Source organism: Hemiscyllium ocellatum, chromosome 14 (assembly GCF_020745735.1).
Source record: "Hemiscyllium ocellatum isolate sHemOce1 chromosome 14, sHemOce1.pat.X.cur, whole genome shotgun sequence".
In the NCBI taxonomy this organism is placed as follows: Eukaryota; Metazoa; Chordata; class Chondrichthyes; order Orectolobiformes; family Hemiscylliidae; genus Hemiscyllium; species Hemiscyllium ocellatum.
This window is the reverse complement of record NC_083414.1, coordinates 6233617-6260498: the sequence shown is the minus strand read 5'-3', so window position 1 is coordinate 6260498 and position 26882 is coordinate 6233617. Positions and strand designations below refer to the sequence as shown.

The following is a 26882-nucleotide window of genomic DNA, read 5'->3' as shown; positions in this document are numbered from 1 at the left end:
CTGTATTAGTAATCTTCAGCTTTGATATGATCCATAACTACCATACAGCTGTCTAATCTGCTTTCCTAGTTGGATAAATGTTTAAATCTCCTTGTTTTTGCAGTTGTCGCAATGAGAATTCAGGATCCCATATTGAGATTTTGAAAACTTGCTGAAACAGCAAAATGGTCATGCTTGATACCTTACTGCATATTGAAATAGTTGTAACATAATGAAACATCCCAAGTGGATGCACAGGAGTATCATCTAAACAAAATTATTATACCTGTATCTGTGCATGTACAAATGGCTTGCTTCAAGAAATAGTTTTTAAAAAATGTTTTAAAGGAGGCAGGTAAGATGGGATGGCATAGGGAGAAAATTCCAGAGCTTCGGCCTGGCCTAATGAATGTGAAACCTCCAAGGATGGAGTGCATTGAAGTGAGAATTCAGAAGTGATGATAGATGTGTGGCATTGGAGGAGGTTCCAGAGATTAGATTAGATTACTTACAGTGTGGAAACAGGCCCTTCGGCCCAACAAGTCCACACTGACCCGCTGAAGCGCAACCCACCCATACCCCTATATTTACCCCTTACCTAACACTATGGGCAATTTAGCATGGCCAATTCACCTGACCTGCACATCTTTGGACTGTGGGAGGAAACCGGAGCACCCAGAGGAAACCCATGCAGACACGGGGAGAATGTGCAAACTCCACACAGTCGCCTGAGTCGGGAATTGAACCTGGGTCTCAGGCGCTGTGAGGCAGCAGTGCTAACCACTGTGCCACCGTGCACACGGCCTTGTAAGGATTGGAAGGTGAATGAGAACTTTGCAGTCATGTTAGAAACATAGAAAGAGGAGAGTAGGCCATTCAATCTTGCTCAACTATTCACTATGATCTTGGGTGATTTTCTATCTCAACACCATATTCTGACTTGCTTGCCGCATCCCTTCATTCCTTTAAAATCTAAACATGCACCTATGTCTTTCTTGAATATAACATCCCTACAGTGTGGGAGCCCACACTGCCCCTCCAAGGAGTATCGTACCCAGACTCACTAACCCCCTCCCTCATCCCTGATCCCTGTAACCCTGCATTTCCCACAGCTAACCCACTTATCCAGTGCATCCCTGGACACACTGTGCAATTTAGCATAGCCAATCCACCTAATCTGCACATCTTTGGACTGTGGGAGGAAGCCAGAGCACCTGGAGGAAAACCATGCAGAGATGGAGGGGGAACGTGCAAACTCCACAGAGACAGTGACACGAGGATGGAATTGAACCTGCGTCCCTGGCACTGTGAGGCAGCAGTGCTAGTGACAGCCAAAATGCCACCCGCGTCAGTAACTTGTCCTCCACAACCCTCTGTGGAAATGAATCTTCATTTCAGTCCTAAATGGACTACCCCATATCCTGAGACTGTGACTCTGGGATCTTCGACTCCCTAACCAGGGGAAACATCCTGTACCTGGGCTGTACATTCCTGTTAGAATCTTATACATTTCAATCAGATCCTCTCTTACCTTCTAAACTCTAGTGAATACAAACCCAATCGAATCAGTCTCTCCTCCGGTAACAGTCCTACCATCCGCTACCAGCCTTGTGAACCTCCAGTCTACTCCCTTTATATCAAGTATATAATTCCTTAGCCACGAAGACAAGACAGCTTGCAATACTCCCAGTGTGGTCTCACCAAGGCAATGTATAACTGCAGTAAGACATCTCTACTTCTGAACCCAAACCCTCTTGCACTTGCCCATCTCTAGTTGCCCTGGAACTGAATGGATTGCTAAGCCATTTCAGAGGGCAGTTAAGAGTCTAACCACATTGGTATGGTTCTGACATCGAATACAGGCCAAACCAAGTACGGACAGCAGACTTTAATGAATCAGATGGACTTTTTGGGCAACTAGTATGAGTTGTGCAGGCAGCCTTAGACCAGCTTTTAATTCCTGACTTTTATTGAATTCAAATTTTGCCATCTGCGATGGTGAGAATTGAACCCAGAACATTAGCCTGGGGTTCTGAATTATTGATTTAGTGACGTTATTAAACCATACCACTGAAAATGTGTTGCTGGAAAAGCGCAGCAGGTCAGGCAGCATCCAAGGAACAGGACGATCGACGTTTCGGGCATAAGCCCTTCTCCTGAAGAAGGAGATTCTCCTGTTCCTTGGATGCTGCCTGACCTGCTGCGCTTTTCCAGCAACACATTTTCAGCTCTGATCTCCAGCATCTGCAGTCCTCACTTTCTCCTAAACCACACCACTGCCTCTGATGAGGAGCAGGACCTGCTGTCAAGAGTTAAGATGTACATTACAGTGATTCAAATTGACATCAAATTTTCAGAGGGTTGAATGTGGGAGTTCAGTCAGGGGAGGACACCCCACTGGAACAGTTGAATCACGAGGTTAGCAAGGCATGGATGAAGGTGTCAGCAATAGATGAGCTGAGACAAGGAGCAAAGTGCCACCTCCTCAGTCACTGGACTTGAAACATCAACTCTGCTTTCTCCCCACAGATGCTGCCAAGCTAGTTGAGTTTTTCCAGCAATTTCTGTTCTTGTTTCAGATCTCCATCGTCCCACAGATCAGTATTTTACTTAACCAGGTGTTTCATGTCATTATTTGCGAACCGAGCAGGATGATGTGAAAGTGGAATTGACTTTTCAAGGAAGGGGTAGCTCTGAATTTTAAACCACAGTTCTACTTCAGTATTTTTAGCCTGCTGCACATTTTAACCAGGCGTCACTGCTCACAATATCAAGGAACAGGATGCCATTCTTTTCACATTAACTGCATCTCCAGAGAAAGATAAAGCGAATTGTGCTCCAGTGTCTGTCAAGCTGTCCCCAGGAAATCAATACCCCTGACGTCAGAAACCCTTTTAAAAGCAGGCAGCGCACTTCTGCATTATATAGCCTGATTGGCAAATCACTTTATGGATGTCAGGTTAGTGTGTGGAATTCAAATGAGAAGCATGCACAAGCACATATACAGCCCATTGCACCACAGCTCAGAGCAAAATGTTTGGAGATTGCTTTAGTATTGCTTTGACATATACAGGAGTTAATCCTCAGGTGCTTAAAAGACTAACATTAGGTTTCTATCCTCATTTCCTCCCACACACATACACACCCTGCCACCCAGTATATAGGGTGTTGAGGGTGCTGCTGACCAAGCAACCTCACCATCTCCACCTTCTTCTGTACAAACGGACTGTTTCGAGCCTACTTTATGCACACTGTCAAATCTGATAAAGAATCTTGTCTTTGATGGTGTCAATCCTTTCAATCCTAAATGTGACTATCAGTTTTAGGAAACTGTGTCATCGCCAGTACAATAAAACACACTGATCATGCAGACAAAACAATAGACACTCAACACAAAATCACTCTTTTCTTTCTTTCAAAACAAAACTGAGGATTATTTTGCAGACCCTTTGAAATCTGTTCCTGGTTTCTGAGGGAAACTATGTTGCTCCTGCTGAGATTCCCTGCAGTGCACAATTTCCCAATTTTTAAACAATGAGGAATTTCAGAACCGAAGGGTATACTTCAGAGAGTGGTTCTCTCTCCCAGCTTCTTGCTCACTGTCCACAAATTGATGACCATCTCTGCCCTCAGTGACATTTGCTACTGAGGCTACTTCTGTTGATAAAGATTGAGGACATTCTGCATTCTTACCTGTCAATTTGCTGGGGTTGGGGTGGGGCGCGGGAGTTATGTAGCAGCTTGGCTGTCAGGAGATGAATGAGGTCACCATTGCTAGGATTTGAACCCACACTTTCTCCTTTATTGAATGTACATTGTACTACCCTCCCAATGTACCCTCCCAATGTTGCCTGTAAACTTGTAATCCTGAAAGATTTTGTAACTATGTTTCTGACCCTTGGCTCAGGGTAAGTAGAGATGGTGTGGTCACCAGTCTGGGCTTGAGAAGCTTTGACTGAGGTTGGAAGAAATAGTTTTCCACAAAGAGCAAACAGAGAAGGAAGGAAATATGGCTTTCATATTCTTGGTTGTATCGAATCTTGAAGTTGTTCTGCATGACAAATAGATAAACAGATGTTTTATGTTTCCAAGAGATTTCTTTTTCAAAAGGTTTTTATTTTGTTGTTTTGGTGGTTTGAAATTGGTTGTACTCCCCTCATCCTCTTTATCCCCAGTGTATTTAACCCTAATGGAAATGGAACAGTTCCTTTTTCAGCTCTGCAGTTTCACGTTAGATTCTGTGTTGCCGCTATTGTGGTAACCTTGCCTCCAGCCAATCATCAATCAAGAGCATAACTTCAGCAACCACTTCTGGCAACTCGTTTTGGAGCTCATGAAAGCAATCATTGAAGACCTGGTGGAAGAGAGAAAGAAAGAGACTATGGTGACTAAAGAGCAGTGCAATGATTGGCACTGACACCCATGCATGATCACACTGCAGAAACCAATCAATAAATGGCTTATTCAATGGGTCGGATGGCTGCCTTCTGTGTCATAATAATTCTGTGAATGCTCTGTGTAAGTTGAATTACTGTTCCCATTATGAGGGCCAAAGTGGAAGTCATATTGTGACACACTGATATCCCAGCAACATTGAATAAGATAAATGAAGAATTGGTGAAGAATTTCAGCCAGGAAGGCCCACTTCTTTTTAAAGGGCGATATAATTTGCTGACCAGTTTCCCACAAGCATTGGAACAGATACACAGAAGCTTGGTTTGAGAAAGAGAATAAGGCCATTCAGCCTCTCGAGGCTGTTCCAGCATGGCTGATCTGTGGCTGAATTCCATTTGTCTGCTTTTGGTTCATATCCCTTAATACGTCTCAACCAATGGACCTTTTCCTGCCTCTGCTGAAACATACACACTGGCATTGACCAGCTGGTCTGAATTCGATTGAATTGAATTATATCTTGGTAGATATTTGTTAGTCAAGCTGTTCAGAGATGTTATGACACACCACTGGAGCAGGTGGGGCTTGAACCTGGGCCTCCAGGTAGAAACATTACCACTGTGCCACAAGAGCCCTAACATGCTTTATTATATCTGTGTGCATCTCTGATAACTCACTGAAGTATCAGCAATGATGATGTGCTTCAATTCAAAGGCCATCCTGATTAACATTTCATTCCGACTAGACTAATCTCAAATGGCTTTGTTACATTGTTTTCATTATAGGTGAACTGAAGCCATCCCTTTTGAAGTAAGGATGTCACTGAGTTGAATCATGGGTGTTCTGTACAAGTGAACCACGTGGGTGGAGAAGGCAGTGGGGCAGAGGGGATGTTGCATTTGAGTGAAGGAGAGAAGTTGGTGAGAAGTGGGGGCGGAGGGTGGGATGGTTGGTCAGGCTGTCTGATGCTGGGTGTCACAAACCTAGGAACAAAGCAACAGGAATAGGCCATTAGGCCCTTCAAGCCTCCTTCAACATTCAGTAAGACCATGGGTGATCTAGTCGTGGTCTTAGTTCCAGTTACCTGTCCACCCTGCACCCCCCACAATAACCCTGACTCCTTCCTGGATCAGAAATATATCTAACCCTCCCTGAATAAATTCAATGACTTCAATGTTGTCTGAGGAAGAGAATACCAAATAATAAAACCTCAGAGAGAAAACATTTCTCAAAATCTCGACCTTTAAAAGAGTGATTTCTTACTCTTAAATTGAGGCCTTTGGTTCTAGTCTTCCCTTCTAGCCTTGGTCACCCTGCAACCATGTTTTCTGGAGCCACAAGCCTTGCAGATAGACAGCACTGAACCACCAATACCAGCCATGGTGTACAATGAGCTAATCGTGCCTGGGCCGGGGGAAAGGATCACAACGAAAGATTTCACCTGGAATGGGTTGTGATAGCGTCTGTGGTTTCAAAGCTCACGGCCAAGGCTTTGGGAAGGGGAATGTGGTTAGGGCCAAGGAAATGATTCTGGGTGTGTTCCGACCCATAGTAAGGAAAGTGGGATTAGGTTGGTTTTGACGATGGGTCAAGTGGCCTCTTTCTGTGGTATAAATGTTCTATGATACTGTTTGACCTGTGTGAGGAAGGCAGAGTCTTGAAGAACCTTGGAACTGAGATTGGTGAGATTTAAGGTAACTATGAAGCTATCATAAATCGTTGTAAAAACTCATCTGGTTCACCTACTTTATTTAGCAAGAAAAGTCTTATCTCCTTTCCCGCTCTGACCTACATTCAGTCAAAACCCACAGCAATGTGGTTGCTTCTTAACTACCCTCTAGTGTAAATTCATCCTAAAGTTTTAAAACTGTATCTTCGCTTGTATCAAATCATATTCATCCACCCAAGGTCTGTTAGACTATGTTGACCCTTGGTTAAGTCATGTCTTGATTTGTGACAGAGAGGTAATGTTACTGGACTAGTAATCCTCTGCTAGTGACATGGATTTGAATCCTGGCAGATGGCAGAATTTGAATTTGCTAAGATGGCTAGCTTAATGGGGACCATGTAACCTCCGTTGATTGTTGCAAAATTCTCATCTGGTTTGCTCTTACTAGCTACCTGGATTGATATGTATTAGCTGTAAGGAGAGGTTGGACAAACTGGAGCATCGGGGGTTAAGGGTGACCTGATCAAAGTATGTAAGATTATGAGAGACATGGATGGGGTGGATAGTCATTAAAAAAAAACTCATCATAGAGTAAAAAAAGGTTTGCAGCATAGAATAAGGCTCTTTGGCCCATCAAGTTCTGTGTTGTTCAAAAATAATACCTAGCTATTGGAACAGGACAGCATGGAAAAGACCATTTGGCCCATCATGTCCATGCTAACCACGATGGCATTCTAAACTGTTCCCATCTGCCTTCTCATGGTCTGCATCCCTCTATTCCCTGCTTGTTCATGCATCTGTTTAAAAGTTTCTTAAATGTTAGAATCGGATCAGCTTCTACTGTGTCTCCCGGCAGTGTGTTCCAGACTTCCACCACCCTCTCTGTGAACACCTTTCCTCGCACAACTCCTTCAAACTTTCCCCCTTTCACCTTAAACTGATGCCCCCCTAGTGTTTGACATGTCCATCGGAGTTTTCTTTCGAAGGGAGGGAAGTCTGCCATTCTTACCTGGTCTGGCCTACATGTGACTCCAGACCCACAGCAATGTGGTTGACTCTTAACTACCCTCTGGGCAAATTAGGGATAGGAAATAAATGTTTGCCCATCCAGTGATGCCCACATCCTGTGAACAAATTAAAAGATAGATTCTGCCAAAACTCGGAGATCATTGCCCTCTGACTTCTTGCACATTCCCCTGATTTGATTTGCTGTCTTCAGGAAGCGGACTGAGGGGATGCCCCTGTTGCATCGATGGTGCTGAGATGGAGAGGGTCAAGTTCCTGAGAGTGACAATCACCAACAATCTGTCTTGGTCTACCCTCGTTAACACTACAGTGGAGAAAGCAGGGCAGTGCCTCTCCATCCTGAGGAAGCTAAGGAAATCTGGCATGTCCAGAAAGACAAATTTTCACAGATGCACCATTGAAAACACCCTATCTGGATGAAGTGGTTTGGCAACTCCGCAAGAACCTACAGAGAGTTATGGATACAGCCCAATCCATCATGCAAACCAGGCTCCTACATTGACTCCATCTATACTTCCTGCTACTTCAGGAGACCAATCAACATCATCAAAGACCCCTCCTGCCCTCGTTATACTCTCTTCCACGCTCTTCCATCAGACAGAAAATACAAACATTTGTATACATGTACCAACAGATTCAAGAACAGCTTCCTCCCCACTGTTATCAGACTTTTGAATGGACCTCTATAATGTTAATGTTGATGTCTCTCTGCACCATGCTCGGTAGCTGTAATATTTTATCCTGCACTCTGTTCTGTTACCCTGATGTATATATAAAATGCCTCAAAAGCATGTAGGACAACACTTTTCACTGTATCTCTGTACATGTCACAATAATAAATCAAATTAACTCAATCCATTGGTGCATATGCTATGAGCTGCCCAATTCATAAGCCCTGAAACTCCCTCCTTCAGTATCTCAATCCCCTCAATTTCTCTTCTGTAAAACCTATCTTTTTGATGAAGTTTTTGTTCATCTGCCCTAGTGGAAGACTTGGTGTCAAAATTGTTTCACTGACCAACCAATCCTTGGGCTGTTTTGTTGTGTTTGAGGCATTGTTTCAATGCAGGTTTGTAGTTAGTAGAAGTCAAATTTTAAATTGTATTCTGCAGACTGTCTGGAAGATGATGGATAATAGTGGGGGTGCCTTGAAAGACTGGAAAATGGTCAAAAAGCCATGCAGTTGGTACCATTATGCTGTAACCAATAGATTACACTGGCTGAGGTTACCACAAAACCTATCAACCTCTCCCATTGCCTTAAGTGCTGGAACCGTCAGGTTCAATCACCACCAGTCATCTCTCTCTCCCTCTCTCTGGTGAGAGAGCAGCCTTCTGGGAGCTGGGGTGACTTTACCTTTTCAACAGAAAAAAGGCCCCAGAAAGTTCCCCATGGTAGGCTTATGCGGAAAGTCAGGAGGCATGGGATAGAGGGAAATTTGGCCAATTGGATAGAAAACTGGCTAACCGGTCGAAGTCAGAGAGTGGTGGTAGATGGTAAATATTCAGCCTGGAGCCCAGTTACAAGTGGAGTTCCGCAGGGATCAGTTCTGGGTCCTCTGCTGTTTGTAATTTTTATTAATGACTTGGATGAGGGAGTCGAAGGGTGGGTCAGTAAATTTGCAGATGATACGAAGATTGGTGGAGTTGTGGACAGTGAGGAGGGCTGTTGTCGGCTGCAAAGGGACTTAGATATGATGCAGAGCTGGGCTGAGGAGTGCCAGATGGAGTTCAACCCTGCCAAGTGTGAAGTTGTCCATTTTGGAAGAACAAATAAGAATGCGGAATACAGGGTTAACGGTAGGGTTCTTAGTTAGGTGGGGGAACAGAGGGATCTTGGGGTCTATGTACATAGATCTTTGAAAGTTGCCACTCAGGTGGATAGAGCTTGTAAGAAGGCCTATGGTGTATTAGCGTTCATTAGCAGAGGGATTGAATTCAAGAGTCGTGAAGTGATGTTGCAGCTGTACAGGACTTTGGTTAGGCCACATTTGGAGTACTGTGTGCAGTTCTGGTCACCTCACTTTAGGAAAGATGTGGAAGCTTTGGAGAGGGTGCAGAGAAGATTTACCAGGATGTTGCCTGGAATGGAGAATAGGTTGTACGAGGATAGGTTGAGAGTTCTCGGCCTTTTCTCGTTGGAACGGCGACTTGATAGAGGTTTATAAGATGATCAGAGGAATATATAGAGTAGACAGCCAGAAACTTTTTCCCCGGGTACAACAGAGTGTTACAAGGGGACATAAATTTAAGGTGAAGGGTGGAAGGTATAGGGGAGATGTCAGGGGTGGGTTCTTTACCCAGAGAGTGGTGGGGGCATGGAATGCGCTGCCTGTGGGAGTGGTAGAGTCAGAATCATTGGCGACCTTTAAGCGGCAATTGGATAGGTACATGGATGGGTGCTTAATCTAGGATAGATGTTCAGCACAACATTGTGGGCCGAAGGGCCTGTTCTGTGCTGTATTGTTCTATGTTCTATGTTCTAAAGTTGTAAGTCAGAGAGTCATACAGCACGGAAACAGATCGTTCGGTCCAAACAGTCCGTGCTGAACATAACTCCAAACTAAACTAGCCCTGCCTGCCTGCTCATGGCCCATATCCCTCCAAACCTTTCCTATTCATGTATCTAAACAAAAGTCTTTTAACCGTTGTAATTGTGTCCCACATTCACCACTTTCTCAGGATGTTCATTCCAGATGCGAACCACTCCCTATGTAAAAAAATTGCCTCTCATGTCTTTTTTAAATCTCTCTCCTCTCAGCTTAAACATGTGTCCCCTTGTCTTGAAATCCTCATCCTAGGGAAAAGGCAACTGCCATTAGCTCTATCTGTACCCCTCATTATTTTATAAATCTGTATCAGATTGCATTGCAACCTTCTACACTCCAGTGAGATGTCTGTGAATTATTAACCTTTCAGTGGGGTCAGGGTGTGAGAATTGGCCTTTCTCATTTTTTTTTCATATTTCATAGAATTCTTACAATGCGGGAAGAGGCCATTGGACCCATCGAATCTACACTCACCCTCCAAACAGTATCCCACCCAGACCAAGCCCCCAAACCTACCCTTGAAACCCTGCGTTTACCCTGGCTAACCCACCTATCCTGCACATCCTGGATACTTCACTGTGGCCAATCCACCCTAACTTGCACACCTTTGGACTGTGGCAGGAAACCGCAGCACCTGTAGAAACGCATGCAGACACGGGGTGTGGTGGGGTGGGGTGGGGAGGCTGCGATTGAATCCAGATCCCTGTGAGGCAGCAGTGCTAACCACTGAGCCACCAGGCCACCTTATTGAGTTTTGAGGGATGGTGGACATCTCTAGCTGTAAGCTAGGACTGACTATTATTAACTTTTCCAACCAGTGATTTCATTAAAAGTCTTGGTGCATCTCATTTGACCACAACAAATGTATTAAACTGGTTTAACTTGGCTGTTACTCAGGGAAGCATGCATTACCTTAAATGTCTTGTCTGTGCTGGCAACTTTCCCATACATAATGTAGGACCCCCTGACATCAGACAATTTGTCCTTTTCACCATGTAATATCAGCAATGGCACTGTGATGATGGGAAATACTTTCTCGACTTTGCTCAGTGCAGTCAACACCTCAAAAGCGAATCTCACCCTGACAGCCACGTGACAGTTGAGAGGGTCATTTATGTATTTTTCCACCTGCAAGAACCAAAGTAACAGACATCTTGTTTTGTGACTCCAACAAAGCACCAAACAATCTCCACATCAAACTGAAACAATTGGAATCAGAACTAGAGAGTTTTGAGGAGATTTGTAGCTCAGGTTGAGGTTCTAGGTGTAGGTTTGCTCGCTGAGCTGGAGGGTTCATTTTCAGACGTTTCGTCACCATGCGAGGTAACATCTTCAGACGAACCCTTCGTCCGGAGGCCCACTGAAGATGTTACCTAGTATGGTGACGAAGCTTCTGAAAACGAACCTTCCAGCTCAGTGAGCAAACCTACATCCGGAAATCAGAACTGTTTGTAATTTCTGCTTTGAAATTGAGAATTCTTGGCAAAGGGAATTTTGAAAAATAGGCATAAGCCATTGAACTGCTATACCATTCAAAACGATAACAGGTGATTCTCTATCTCAACGTCATACCCTCAGTCATCCTCCTGTACCCTTGATGCCTTTTGTGTCTAGACATCTACTTTGATATACCCAGTGACTTGGCATCCTGTAACCTAATGGAATATATCATTTCACAGGTTCACTGTAGGACTTAAGCCATTCAGCTCATCCAGTCTACTTTACCATTCAATGAAATCACGGCTCATCAAATAATCCACGTTTCTCCATTACCCACGATTCATCACTCATCAAAAATCTCAAACTTATGCATATTTAAGATGACAATGAAACTGTTGTCAATTTTTGGGAAGATCTACCTGGCTCATTAATGTCCTTCAGGGAAGGAAACTGCCATCCTTTACCCGGTCTGGCCTACAGACCTACAGCAACGTGAATGACTCGCAACTGCCCTCTGGGCAATTAGGGATGGACAATTAATTCTGACTTTTCACCATCACGGCCCCCCTCCCCCCCACCACTCCATTTCTCTTATGATTAAAAATTTATCTATCTCAGCCTTGAAATGCCCAACCTCAGCAACCATCTGCAATAAAGAATTCCACACACCTGCTTCACTGTCTTAAAAACAGAGGAAGTTTCAGAACGCATCAAAACATGGATGTTCTAAGGCAGACAGGTGATGAAAAAAGCCCCAGCGATTCCACTGAATATGAGTGCTTCCATTTTGTTTCTCCATCATTCTCTGTGTTGGTTTCCTCCATACCTGGATCAGCCCAGTGATCATTTTCTGGTTTGCCTCCGACACCAAACTATCTTTCCATCGAGAATGGCCCCAATACAGTTCACAGTATTCCAGCTGTGGTCTGACTACTGACTAACATAGCTTTCGCAAAACATCCTACTTTTATAGCGGAAAATGTGTTGCTGGAAAAGCGCAGCAGGTCAGGCAGCATCCAAGGAGCAGGAGAGTCGACGTTTCGGGCATGAGCCCTTCTTCAGGAATTTCATCCTACTTTTATACTCCACTCTCCTTGAGCTAAAGGTTAACATTCCATTTACCTTCCCTATTGCATGCTGGCTTTTTGTGATTCACACGAAAGGCCACTAAATCCCTCTGTTTAGTTGCTTTCTTCAATATTTCTCAACTTAAATAATGTTCTCTTATTCCTGATTTCTGGATGTAGGTTTGCTCACTGAGCTGGAAGGTTCATTTTCAGACGCTTCGTCACCATACTAGGTAACATCTTCTCTCTTAGTCCTGCCAAAGTGCAGAAACTCTTACTGTCTTTCATCACATTTTGCCTGTTCTCGCCCTTCTGAGTAAAAAGCTTTCTCCTCACCTCAGTTCAAAATGGCCTATTCCATATCCTCAGACCATGACCAATTAATCTACACACCCACCAGACAAGGGGACACATTATTCTGGCATCCAATCTGCCCAAACCTGTCAGAGGTTTATATGTTCCATGGTTTACTGAAGAGGTTGAAGCTCTTGTCAAGAGAAAAAAGAAGGCAGTTTATGTGAGGATGAGGGTGAAGGCTCAGCTAAGGGGATTGAGAGTTATAAGTTATCCAGGAAAGATCTAAAGAGAGGGCTAAGAAGAGCCAGGAGGGGACATGAGAAATTGTTGGCGGATAAGATCAAGGAAAACCCTAAGGCCTTCTATAGGTATATCAGGAATAAAGGAATGACGAGAGTAAGATTAGGGCCAATCAAAGGCAGTAGTGGGAAGTTGTATGCAGAATCAGAGGAGATAGGGGAAGTGCTTAATGAATACTTTTCATTAGTATTCACATTAGAAAAGGACAAGGTTAGTGAGAATACAGAGGTACAGCCGACAAGATTAGATGGGATTGAGGTTGACAAAGAGGAGATTTTGTGTTGCTGGAAAAGCGCAGCAGGTCAGGCATAAGCCCGAAACGTCGAATTTCCTGTTCCTTGGATGCTGCCTGACCTGCTGCGCTTTTCCAGCAACACATTTTCAGCTCTGATCTCCAGCATCTGCAGACCTCACTTTCTCCTCCAAAGAGGAGATTTTATCAATTTTGGAAGATCTTAAAATAGACAAGATCCCTGGGCCAGATGGGATTCATCCCCAAATTCTCTGGGAAGTCTGGGGGGAGATTGCAGAGCCTTTGGCTTCGATCTTTATGTCATCATTGTCGACAGGAATAGTGCCAGAAAACGGGAGGATAGCAGATATTGTTCCCTTGTTTCAGAAGAGCAGTCGAGACAACCCTGGTAATTATAGGCCAGTGAGCCTTACTTCGGTTGTGGCTAAGGTATTGGAAAAGGTTATAAGAAATAGGATTTATAATCATATGGAAAGGATTAATTTGATTAGGGATAGTCATCATGGCTTTGTGAAGGGTAGGTCATACCTAAATAACTTTACTGAGTTCTTCGAGAAGGTGACCAAACAGGTGGATGAAGGTAAGGCAACTGATGTGGTGTTTATAGACTTCAGTAAGGCGTTTGATAAGGTTCCCCACGGTAGGCCATTGCACAAAATATGGAATTTCAGGATTGAAAGTGATTTAGCGGTTTGGATCAGACATTGGCTCGCTGAAAGAAGACAGAGAGTATTGATTGATGGGGAATGTTCATCTTGGAGCTCAGTTACCAGTAGTGTGCTGCAAAGATCTGTTTTGGGGCCACAGCTGTTGGTCATTTTTATAAATTAAATTAGATTAGATAAGATTTTTTTGGGCAGCACAGTGGCACAGTGGTTAGCACTGCTGCCTCACAGCGCCAGAGACCTGGGTTCAATTCCCGCCTCAGGTGACTGACTGTGTGGAATTTGCATGTTCTCCCCGTGTCTGCGTGGGTTTCCTCCGGGTGCTCCGGTTTCCTCCCACAGTCCAAAGATGTGCAGGTTAGGTGAATTGGCCATGCTAAATTGCCCGTAGTGTTAGGTGAAGGGGTAAAGGTAGGGGTATGGGTGGGTTGCACTTCGGTGTGTCGGTGTGGTCTTGTTGGGCCGAAGGGCCTGTTTCCACACTGTAAGTAATCTAATTTAATCTAAATGATCTGGATATGGGCATAGAAAGTTGAGTTCGTAAATTTGTGGATGACACTAAGGCAGAGTTGTGGATAATGCTGAAGGATGTTGTGGGTTACAGAGGGGCATAGATAAGATGCTGATCTGGGCTGAGAAGTGGCAAATGGAGTTTAATGTGGAAAGGTGTGAGGTAGTTCACTTTGGAAGAAGTAACAGGAATACAGAGTAGTGAGCTAAAATTCTTGGCAGTGTAGATGAACAGAGAGATCTTGGTGTCCAGGTGAATAATTCTCTGAAAGTTGCCACCCAGGTTGATAGGGTTGTTAAGAAGGCATATGATGTGTTGGCGTTTATTGGTAGAGGGATTGAGTTTTGGAGCCACAAGGTCATGCTTCAGCTGTACAAGACACTGGTAAGGCCACACCTGGAGTATTGAATACAATTCTGGTCATCACATTATAGGAAAGATGTGGAAGCTTTGGAAAGGGTTCAGAGGTAACCTGGGCTAGATCCCATCCAGACCTGGGGACTTGTCCACCTGTTAGAATTCAACATTCGCTCCTCCTTATGCCAACTTGACTGAAAGTAATCAAACATCTCTCCTTAACTTCAATATCCATCATGTCCCTCTCCTTGGTGAATACCGATGCAAAGTACTCATTAAGAATCTCACCATTTTCTCTGACTCCATCAAGTCCACACCGACCCGCTGAAGCGTATACCACCTAGACCCATACTCCTACATTTACCCCTTCACCTAACACTACGGGCAATTTAGCATGGCCAATTCACCTAACCGCTTTCCTGATATTAAGTCTAAACTCAACTGCAAGAGTTGCTGAGCTGACCAGTTCAATTATATTGATTTACACAATGGTCTGGATCACCACGGTTGCAGTTCAGATGTCTATGGCTTCCTTACATGATGCAGGCTGTTGATGTCAAATGAGCACAAGGGTAGTGTGTTGCTATCAATATGCAAATCCTGCACGGTCTTCATAAATATGAAGGAATCTTCATTGGGATAAATGGAAAAGTTATTGTCACAACCAGCATTTCTGCAGCTGTTCGAGAGTTTGTGCACAGCAATTAGTCAATAGTGAGGACTGCAGATGCTGGAGACTAGCTCCACCCCCCTCACATTTATCCCACCACCCCCGAGGCTCCCAGCCTCATTCCTGATGAAGGGCTTTCACCCGAAACATTGATTTTCCTGCTCCTCGGATGCTGCCTGACCTGCTGTGCTTTTCCAGCACCACACTCTCGTGCACAGCAATTCGTGTCAGTGCTGAAGATCTGAAATAAATATGGAAGTTGCTGGAGAAACTCAGCAGGTTGGTCCCCTCTTGGGTGGGTGGGTGCAGCTTTACCAAAACTCAAGAAGCTCAACACCATCCAGGACAAAGCAGCCCACTTGATTGGCACCACGTCCACCAGAACTATCTTCAAGATGCACTGCAGAACTTCACCAAAGATCCTCAGGCAGCTCCTTCCAAACCCACAGCCACTTCCATTCGAGAAGGACAAGGGCAACAGATCCATGGGAACGCTACCTCTTACAAGTGACCCTCTGAGCCATCCTGACTTAGAACTCTATCACTGTTCCTTCACGGTTGCTGGTCAAAATCCTGGGAATTCCTCTCCCTAATTGCAATGTGGGATAACCTACAGCACATGGACTGTAGCAGTTCAAGAAGGCAGCTCACCCCCACCTTCTCAAGGGGCAACTAGGGACGGGCAATAAATGCTGGGCCCACACAGCGCCACCAAAAGTCTTTTCCCTGGGGTGGGGGAGTCCAGAACTAGAGGGCATAGGTTTAGGGTGAGAGGGGAGAGATATAAAAAAGACCTAAGGGGCAACTTTTTCACGCAGAGGGTAGTGCGTGTATGGAATGAGCTGTCAAAGGAAGTGGTGGAGGCTGGTACAATTACATCATTTAAAAGGCATCTGGATGGATATGTGAGTAGGAAGAGTTTGGAAGGATATGGGCCGGGTGCTGGCAGGTGGGACTAGCTTGGGTTGGGATATCTAGAAAGCATGGGTAAGTTGGACCGAAGGGTCTGCTTCCGTGCTGTATATCTCTATGACTCTACGTCCTGTGAGCGAATGAAAAAAATTAGTGTCTTAATTCCAGATTTTTAATGAATTTAAATTTCAACATCCGCTGTGATGAGATTCTAAACCAGGCCCCCAGAACACGATCTGAATCTGTGAAGTAATAATTAAATGGGATTAAAAAGGCTGAGTGTTCCCATAGCCAACAAAATGACAGCTCAGGCTTGATAGGCCAAATGCCAACAGCTGTTCCTGTATTTGTTTTGGGAATAACTCAGGAAGTTGTATTTCATTAAGGCCAAGTGTTACTTCTGTCAGGAGAGACTGCAGCTCCGTTGAATAGACTTAGTGAGATAGCTTAAATGAGGGAAGTAGTCTAGGTACTTGCTGACTCCTCCTGTTGCTACAGTGAAAGGTAAAGCTCCAACAGAGTTTCCATTCAAAGCCATGATCATAGACAAACAATCACAAACCAACCTGGGTTTCATCTCTTGATGTTGCTTCGGGATCAATGTAACCCAGAGGAGCGTGTGGCAGCAGGTAGTTCACCATTTTGGAAAACAACATCTAGAAAATGGGAAGCAAAGCAAACAGCTGATGAGCCCAGCTCCTGATGTGGCTGCGTTGTCCACCAAATGGTGGTGACACAAGTCTCAAGACAAATCAATGTCCCTGCCTCCATGTGCATACTAGTGGTGTAACTATACAACGTAAGGAGCATGCTATTCTGCCCTGCAGTTAGTTCTGCCATCTGGTCTGACTATGGCTGATCTGGTTGTGTTCCAAATTCCACATTCCCATTTATTCCTGATCATTTTTAATTTCTTTGCCCTAACAACCTATCTACTCTGAAGATCCTTATCCCTCAAAGAATTCCCGGCTCGTTGGATTGAAAGTTCTTGGGAGTGGGGCTAGATGATAGATGGGCTTAATCTCTACTGGAACTGGGACCCATGAGAAATTCCTGGTTCAAAGGTTTGAAGAGTCAGATCTTGCTGCTAACACTTCGTAACCTGTTATGTGTCAGGAGTGTAACTTATGAGGAAACGTTAACAAATGGAGAGTTGAACTTACAAGAGAAGTTGACAAAGCCAACATGCACCAATTAGGGACCTTCCAAGTATTTACAATTGGATGTGCTAGTGCAGATAGCACATGTGCCTATAACTGCAGCCCTTATAAGTCTAGATGGTGCAGGTCTTGGGTTTGGAAGGGACAGTCACAGTGTGAATGGCTACTCACTATTTAGGTGCAACTGATGCTGAATGGTACAGCTGTTTTTAAGGGGTAGTTGGATTAGCTCTTGCAGGATGGATGATAGAAGGATTGTGTTGTTATGATGCAATGAAAAGAGCTGGGAGAAGAAAGGGTCATGGTTCTCCACTCCTTGCCTGCCTTCCTTCAACATGTTCATGCCCTGGTGTCCTGAGAGACAGGCATATGTGCTATTGCTCTTGGACACCCAATTGTAAATACATGTAAGGTCCCCCATTGGCCCATATTGGTGTTTGTCAATTTCCCTTATAAGTTCAACTCTCTATTTGTTAATGTTTTCTCTTACGTTACACTCCCGACACATAACTGGTTGCGAAATGTCGAACTGTCCCCTCCAAACCCAAACCTCCATCATCGAGACATACAGGTTGCAGGTACATGGGCTGTCTGCTCTTAGGCATTTACAAGTTCACCTTTACCATCACTGAGTAGAAGTGCTCCAATACCTCACTAATGTGAGAGTGTTCTCATTGTCAAAGACTTCAAGACTAGTACAAACTATCCGAGCCAGATTTGCGTTCTTTGTGAACGAAGTGTTCGGGGTATTTGTTTGTACCTTGCCAGGTGTTGCTGACTCGGGGTTCATTAACACCAAAGGCGCAATAAAAATTAGCCCAGCGATGTCAAGTGGTCTGTCGTAGAGAACATAAGTTGCAATCAATGCTCCCTAAAATACAAGAGGAGACCAAAGTTAAGAGAATAACACGATAAGGTAAAGCCCTTGATGTACTCTGGTGGGAAAAGTCACCACAGTAGCTCAGTCGATGCAGGTGCTACCCAATGCAGTCCGAGTCCGCACCACTGTGAAGTTCCCGGGTCTGGTTCCTGGCCTGTACTGGGTCAATCTTCTAGGGTGGGGGGCTGTGAAGAAGGGGCAAGAGAACATCAGGATCCATTTTCACACCCTGGCCAGTTATCCTCTCCCCTTAGCAACAATACGCATTTACAGGACACCTTTAGTTTTGCTAAAACAAGATCATGGTCAAACACAATGTGACACCAAGACTCATATGGAGATTTCGCGACAAGGGATCCATCACTTGGACAGAAGAAGGGATTAGGGAGAAAAAAGATAGAGAGACAGAGAGGCTTAAGGAAAACATGGGTCCCAGGCAACTGAAATCATAGCTGCAATGGTGGAGTGAAGGAAGTGGGGATGGTAAGCTAGCCAGAATCGGAGGAACATAGAGTTCTTGGAGGATTGTAGGCAGGAGGTGGTTATGGGGAATAGCTCGTAAATCAATGGAAAAGCAAATTGTGTGAGATGCATTAACAACTGGTGAGCACTTTGCGCTGTTCTCCTGGGTGAATTTCACCTCTATTGTTATGTGTCAGAGTCAGACTGACAGTGTTGTCCACAGGTGGGCTTCTGGTGTAGCCTGACCAGTCCTGAGTGAGAATCAGATGAACACTGACTGTGGGAAACATCTGAGGCCAGTTACTTGCTTGACAGCAATACTCAGCGTGACCTTCTCAATGACAAGTAGGCCTTGTCACCCAGCCATCTCAGTTCCCAGGACAGGGAATCAGGCCACATCTTGTGAATCTTTGGAATTGTCTACTGCTGAGAACTGTAGATGCTCAATTGTTGAGTAGACTCAAGAGAGATTGGTAGATTTCCAGGAATTAAGGGATATGGGGATAACATGAGAAGCTGGGGTCAAGATGGAGGATAAACCATAATCTTATTAAATGTGGAACAGACTGGAATAGACAGATTATCAGTTCCAGCTGAGGGAGGTGATGGCATAGTTGTATTATTCCTAGATCTATTAACTGAGACTCAGGTAATGATCTGGAGATCTAGACTCACATCCTGCTGTGGTAGAGGGTGGAATTTGAATTCAATAAAATTCCAGAAGTAAGACTTTAATTATGATCAAGGAATCATCATCAATTGTCAGGAAAAACACATCTAGTTCACTAAAAGGCCTTCATGGAAGGAAACTGCTGGCCTCCCCTGGTCTGGCCCACTTATGACTCCAGGCACACAGCAATGTAGTTGACTCAGACAGCCCTGAGCTTGTGTTAATGTCTTCAGGAGATGAGGAAAGGGAAAACATTGACCAAAACAAACTGAAGTTGTTCCAATGTGAATATTGAGTCACAATTAATTAGAATGGATGGGCTTTGAGATATGTAGGGAAGAGGTGTTGGAAATTCTGGAAAGGATGAATATAGATAAGTCCCCTGGGCCTGATGGCATTTATCCTAGGATTCTCTGGGAAGCAAGGGAGGAGATTGCAGAGCCATTGGCCTTGGTTTTTATGTCCTCGTTGTCTACAGGAATAGTGCCAGAAGACTGGAGGACAGCAAATGTGGTTCCCTTGTTAAAGAAGGGGAGTAGGGATAACCCTAGTAACTATAGGCCGGGGAGTCTTAGCTCTGTTGTGGGCAAAGTCTTAGAGAGAATTGTAAGGGATAGGATTTATGAAAATCTGGATAGGAATAATGTGATCAAGGATAGTCAGCATGGTTTTGTGAAGGGCAGGTCGTGCCTCACAAACCTTATTGAATTCTTTGAGAAGGTGACTAAAGAGGTGGACAAGGGTAAAGCGGTAGATGTGGTGTATATGGATTTTAGTAAGGCGTTTGATAAGGTTCCCCATGGTAGGCTACTGCAAAAAATACGGAGGTATGGCATTGAGGGTGAGTTGGAGGTTTGGATTAGGAATTGGCTGGCTGGAAGAAGACAGAGGGTAGTAGTTGATGGTAAAGGTTCATCTTGGAGTGCAGTTACTAGCGGTGTACTGCAAGGATCTGTTTTGGGACCATTGCTGTTTGTCATTTTTATAAATGACCTGGAGGAGGGGCTAGAACGTTGGGTGAGCAAGTTTGCAGATGATACGAAAGTCGGTGGAGTTGTTGACAGTGAGGAAGGATGTGGCAGGTTACAGCGGGATATAGATAAGCTGCAGAGCTGGGCAGAAAGGTGGCAAATGGAGTTCAATGTAGCTAAATGTGAAGTGATTCACTTTGGTAAGAGTAACAAGAAGATTGAGTACTGGGCTAACGGTCGAATACTTGGTAGTGTGGATGAGCAAAGGGATCTTGGTGTCCATGTACACAGATCTCTGAAAGTTGCCACCCAGGTAAATAGTGCTGTGAAGAAGGCATATGGTGTACTGGCTTTTATAGGTAGACGAATTGAGTTCCGGAGTCCTGAGGTCATGTTGCAGTTGTATAAGACTCGGATGCGGCCGCATCTGGAGTATTGTGTGCAGTTTTGGTCGTCATACTATAGGAAGGATGTGGAGGCACTGGAACGGGTGCAGAGGAGGTTTACCAGGATGTTGCCTGGTATGGTAGGAAGATCGTATGAGGAAAGGCTGAGGCACTTGGGGCTGTTTTCATTGGAGAAAAGAAGGTTTGGGGTGACTTAATAGAGGTGTACAAGATGATTAGGGGTTTAATAGGGTTGACCATGAGAACCTTTTTCCACATATGGAGTCAGATATTACGAGGGGGCATAGCTTTAAATTAAGGGGTGGTAGGTATAGGACAGATGTTAGGGGTAGATTCTTTACTCAGCGAGTCGTGAGTTCATGGAATGCACTGCCAGCAACAGTGGTGGACTCTCTCTCTTTATGGGCATTTAAACGGGCATTGGATAGACATATGGAGGATAGTGGGCTAGTGTAGGTTAGGTGGGCTTGGATTGGTGCAACATCGAGGGCCGAAGGGCCTGTACTGCACTGTATTTTTCTATGTTCTATGTTCTATGAAAACATCTCCAACCAACAGGACCTTAATAAAATGGACTCAGCTTTAGCTGATGTAAAAGCAAAGAGGTCAGCTCTTGGAGTCCTTTATCACGAAGGGGCGTTGTTACTGTTCCTCAGGTGAGTATATTGCTTGCAATGTGAGGTGCTATTGTTCACATTGCTGAAGGCATTGCAGTATTTGCCTGGGACAGAATTTGAAGGTTACCTGTACTAGCTGATGTATCACCTGATGAAGGAGCGTCGCTCAGAAAGCTCGTGCTGTTGGACTGTAACCTGGTGTTGTGTGATTTTTAACTTTGTACCAGCTAATAACAGAATGATGACTGCACTGAGGGAGTGCTATCTTGTTGGAGGTGCTGTTCATACCCGGCTCAGGTGGGATTTAAAGACCATAGCACTCAAAACTCCACCCTCAATCAGAAAAGGAATAAAAACGCAGACCACCCGAACACAGCAGCTGCCTGTGGGACCCTGCTGTGCACAACTTGGCATCCAAATCTGCCTATACCATAGAGTTGCTGTATCTCACCCTGTACCCCTCTGTCCTAGGAGTATTTGATGAGGCAGTGTAGACGGACCTTTACACTGCACCTAAACCCATGCTGTATCTGTCCTGGGAGGGTTTCTTGGGGACAGTCGAGATGGAGCTTTATTTTCAGTTTAAACAGTGAGGAAACTTCACTCTATTTCAAGTCTCATACTGTTCCTGTCCTGGGAATGATTGAGAACCGTGTTGAGAAACTTTATTTCCAGTTTAAAATTGTAGAGGGAACTTTACTCTGTACTGGGCCCTGTGCTATATCTGTCCTGGGAATGTTTGACAGGGACAATATAGAGAGAGCTTTACATTGAATTGAGCCCTGTGCTATGCCTGTTCTGGGAATGTTTGAGAACAATGTCAAGCGAGCCTTACTTCCACTTTAAAATAGTAGAGGGAGCTTTACTCTGTACTGAGCCCTGCGCTACACCAATCTTGGGAGTGTTTGACAGGGACAATGTAGAGAAAGCTTTACATTGTGGGCGGCACGGTGGCACAGTGGTTAGCACTGCTGCCTCACAGCGCCTGAGACCCGGGTTCAATTCCCGACTCAGGCGACTGACTGTGTGGAGTTTGCACATTCTCCCCGTGTCTGCGTGGGTTTCCTCCGGGTGCTCCGGTTTCCTCCCACAGTCCAAAGATGTGCGGGTCAGGTGAATTGGCCATGATAAATTGCCCGTAGTGTTAGGTGAAGGGGTAAAGGTAGGGGTATGGGTGGGTTGCACTTCGGCGGGTCGGTGTGGACTTGTTGGGCCGAAGGGCCTGTTTCCACACTGTAAGTCTAATCTAATCTAATTGTATTGAGCCCTGTACTGCACCAATCCTGGGAGAGTTTGACAGGGACAATGTAGAGAAAGCTTTACGCTGTATTGAGCCCTGTGCTGCACCAATCCTGGGAGAGTTTGACAGGGACAATGTAGAGATAGCTTTACACTGTATTGAGCCCTGTGCTGTCTTTGTCCTGGGAGTGTTTGATGCCAACTCTACCAGTTCAAATGGAAAATGTCCTATTTCACCAAGCTCCAGACCCCATTCTGATAAACACAAAATTTCATTGGAAAAATTGTTTCTATCAATTGGAGTGAAAAACAATTAACAGCCTGAGCTCAGTTCAGGCTGAGAGTGTGATGTGGGTGTAATCTGGGAATGAAAATAACCCTCCTCTCAGGGAACACCATTCACTCTCACAGTCCTTCATGTATTTGCTGACTGTATCCTTTCAGTAAATGGGATTCCTGCTAAGTCGGCATTGTATTATTTAATATTGATTTTCTCATCCTCCCCTCATGTAGCATCTGAGGCTAAATCTAATTTTGTGATATGTTACTGAGCGCAGTCTTTCTTATTGAAGGGGGTGAAGCAATGTTGGATGTTCCCGCTTCCCCTTACAGCCTTGTCGTTGGATGACACCATAGCAAGATGCTTCTTTTATAAAGTTAATGTTTTCCTCACTCAGCAAACTTCAAAATTCTTCAGTAGTATAGTGGCACCAAGAATATTATATCTCCAAGGTTGAATGGAATTATTCAAAATGAACTAGTTTGAACAGGATACTGTTAATTTTATACTATTCCAATTTTGAATCTTCATAGAGAATAATGAGAATGTATGCTAATGATATATTTTTAAATTTCATTCATATGATGTGGGTTATCACTGGCTAGATCAGCATTATAGCCTGGAGGGCAGTTAAGAATTAACCACATTGCTGTGGGGCTGGAGTCACATGGAGGCTGGCAGTTTCCTTCCCTTAAGGCCATTGGTGAATCTAATGATGTGATATAACTCTTCCATCAACTGCCCCATCTAACCGAGACTGAGCACAGAGGACTGGAACAACAGTACTAGAGAACTGGAATATAAAGATCAATGTTCCCTATGTTAGCATGAGACCAGAGTCAGACTCATACTAATGGTCTTTGGATTCAGAGGTGATTGTGCTCCCAAACAAATTTGCTCAGCTAACTTCAGACAATGCCAAGGGTTGAACCTGGGACCTTTCATCAACTCTGCTATCCATTGAACAATTCATATGGTGTGCCACTATCGACCGCCTCAGTCTTGTCTCCCTTGTCTCATTTTGGATTTGATCGAAAGAGCTATCTTGAGTTCAAGTCTGCTCGACTGCCTATTCTCGCAGAAAATGTACATCAGGCTAAAGCATTGGGACATCCCATGTCATTTGGCTAAAGGATATGATTGGAATAGAATTGAGAAATGACAGAACCAGAGCCTAAACCAGGGGACTGTTGAGGAAGTTCAGAAGCTGGAGTGGGGGGGGGGGGGGGGAGGGGAGAAGGTGTAGGAAGTGGTTAGGAGGGAGGAGAGGGAAGAAGTGGTCAAGAAGTGGAGGAGAAACTCAGCTGAGCTCTCACTCCCAAAAATGGGGGTGTTGGTGTCAGTTCAAGATGTCAAGATTTTAAAACGCTAACTTACAACTCCCTCCTGAGGGTTTGAATATTTCGATGAGGCAGTCAATTTCCAATTTAACTTTGCAGATTGTACAACAGCAAGTTGGGTTTACCCCAGGTTTCAACAAACCCCATAGTTGAAGAGAGGCAGAAATAAGCTTCAGAGGAAGAGAACTATCTTTACAGCACTTCTTATTGGCCAAGAGCTTTCTAAATCCCTTCCCCCCCCCCTCGTCCCCACAAACAGAACCCCCTTACAATATGATACACTTCTGGGATTGGGCATACCCTGGGATCAAACAGCCTTTCCAAATGGGAATACCTCATTTTCTGCTTGGGGACCCTATAGCCTTCTGAGCTCAATAGCGAGTTCAATAACTTGAGGGCTTGAGCTCTCCCATGTCCTTACCCAACCCCACACACCAGGCCTTGTTATCACCTTGTCTGAACATAGAACATAGAACATTACAGCGCAGTACAGGCCCTTCGTCCCTCAGTGTTGCACCGACCTGTGAAACCAATTTAAAGCCCATCTAACCTACACTATTCTATTTTCATCCATATGTTTATCCAATGACCATTTAAACGCCCTTAAAGTTGGCGAGTCAAATACTGTTGCAGGCAGGAAATTCCACACCCCTACTACTCTCTGAGTAAAGAAACTACCTCTGACATCTGTCCTACATCTACAACCCCTCAATTTAAAACTATGTCCCCTCATCCTAGCCATCACCACCCAAGGAAAAAAGCTTTCACTGTCCATCCTATCTAACCCTCTGATTATCTTATATGTCTCAATTAAGTCGCCTCTCAACCTTCTTCTAATGAAAACAGCCTCAAGTCCCTCAGCCTTTCCTAGTAAGACCTTCCCTCCATATCCTGCAACATCCTCGTAAATCTCCTCTGCACCCTTTCCAAAGCTTCCACATCCTTCCTATGATGTGGTGACCAGAACTGTATGCAATATTGCCGGTATGGCCTCACTAGAGTTTTGTACAGCTACAGCATGATCTCATGGTTCTCCTGTGACCCACAACCCATTGTTAGACATTAACAGTCTCCATTAACAGCCATTCATCCTCCCAGCCAGATCATTATCCACTTCTTTGTTGAACTGTTCTTCTCTGTCTTTGGGCTCTATCCCCACCTATCATTTACTTCTTACCACCCCCCCTCACCCAACCCTATCTTCTACACATAAACCAACATTTTCTTAGCTACTGTCAGTCTTTGAGGAAGGGTCACTCGACCCTAAACTCTGATTTCTCTCCACAAGTGCTGCCAGACCTTTTCCAGCAATTTCTATGGGAATAGGCTGCCTACTATAATAATAGCAGTTAATAGCAAAATACAGCAGATGCTGAAAATACAGGAAATGCTGAGGAATCTCAGCAGGTCATGCAGCATCTACAGAGAGAGAACTCATATCTTTAGAACTCGTATCTTTAGAACTCATATCAATATTTCTGACAAGTGACAAGCAGACAGTCACATTCAAATGGCACCGGGTTATAGTCCAACGATTTATTTGAAATCACAAGCTTTCGGAGCACTGCCCATTCATCAAGTGAAGTCACCTGACAAAGGAGCAGTGCACCGAAAGCCTGTGATTTCAAATAAACCTGTTGGACTACAACCTGGTGTCGTTTGGCTTTCAAACTTCCAGCTCAGCACTCTCCCCCTGACTTGTCCGGACTTGTCCGACCTGCCTATCTTCTTTTCCACCTATCCACTCCACCCTCCTCCCTGACCTATCACCTTCATCTCCTCCCCGACTCACCCATTGTACTCTATGCTACTCTCTCCCCACCCCACCCTGCTCTAGCTTATCTCTCCATGCTTCCAGCTCACTGCCTTTATTCCTGATGAAGGACTTTTGCCCGAAACGTCGATTTCGCTGTTCATTGGATGCTGCCTGAACTGCTGTGCTCTTCCAGCACCACTGATCCTGAATCTGGTTTCCAGCATCTGCAGTCATTGTTTTTACCTTGTTGCTTTTACCTTCTGACTTTGTCCACCTAGTCCAACACCAGAATCTCCACATCACATTCAAAAGGCACACAGGTAGGAAAACCTGCTTTCCAAACCTCAGTAAGTAACCCTGTCCTGTTAATATTCAGGCCCAGGGAGTGTGGAGGTGAAATCCCTGCTTCGGTTAATGGAGTGGAGGATGAAGGGGAGCGTGGGTAAAGGGGGAATGGAATCCAAACTCATTGGTTTCAGACCATGATTTGGTAGCACTGCCAATGGAGCCCTGGAAATAACATGGGAGCAACGTGGAGGAGATCTGAAGGAAAGAAAAATTCACCCAGAGGCTGGTAGAAATAAGGAAGGCACTGTCTGAGAGGGGTGTGGAGGCAGGTACTCTTGCAACATTGAAGAATGAGCTTTTAGGGCATAGGCTACAGACCAAGTGGACATAAATAGGGTTAGTACAGCTTGGTGTTTGTTGGTTTGCATAGACGTGGGTGGGCCGAAGGGCCTGCTTCCATCCTGTGTGACACTCTGTCTCTATGACTCTCAGCTACGCTGATGTATGTAGCAAATAGAATTGAAAATGGCTAGCTAGTTAGATTCCCTACAGTGTGGAAACAGGCCCTTTAGCCCACACCGACCCTCTGAAGAGCAATCCACCCAGATCAATGCACCAAACACTACAGGCAATTTAGTATGGCCAATTCACCTGACCTGCACATCTTTGTGACTGTGGGAGGAAACTGGACCACTCGGGGGAAACCCACGCAGATATAGGGAGAAC

The 26882-nt window shown here is 44.7% G+C and overlaps 1 protein-coding gene across 1 annotated transcript in view; it reads right to left on the bottom strand.

Moving 5' to 3' along the window:
* Window positions 1-4228: 4228 nt before the first annotated feature.
* The window catches only part of LOC132822449 (monoglyceride lipase-like), a 56285-nt gene continuing 33631 nt past the window's right edge, over window positions 4229-26882 (bottom strand). Inside the window, exons 4-7 of the mRNA XM_060835826.1 lie at window positions 18007-18117; window positions 16653-16742; window positions 10527-10742; window positions 4229-4333 (exon numbers count right to left, since the gene is read on the bottom strand). Of these exons, the coding sequence (XP_060691809.1) occupies window positions 4229-4333; window positions 10527-10742; window positions 16653-16742; window positions 18007-18117 (522 nt within the window). The remainder of the gene's footprint in view (window positions 4334-10526; window positions 10743-16652; window positions 16743-18006; window positions 18118-26882) is intronic.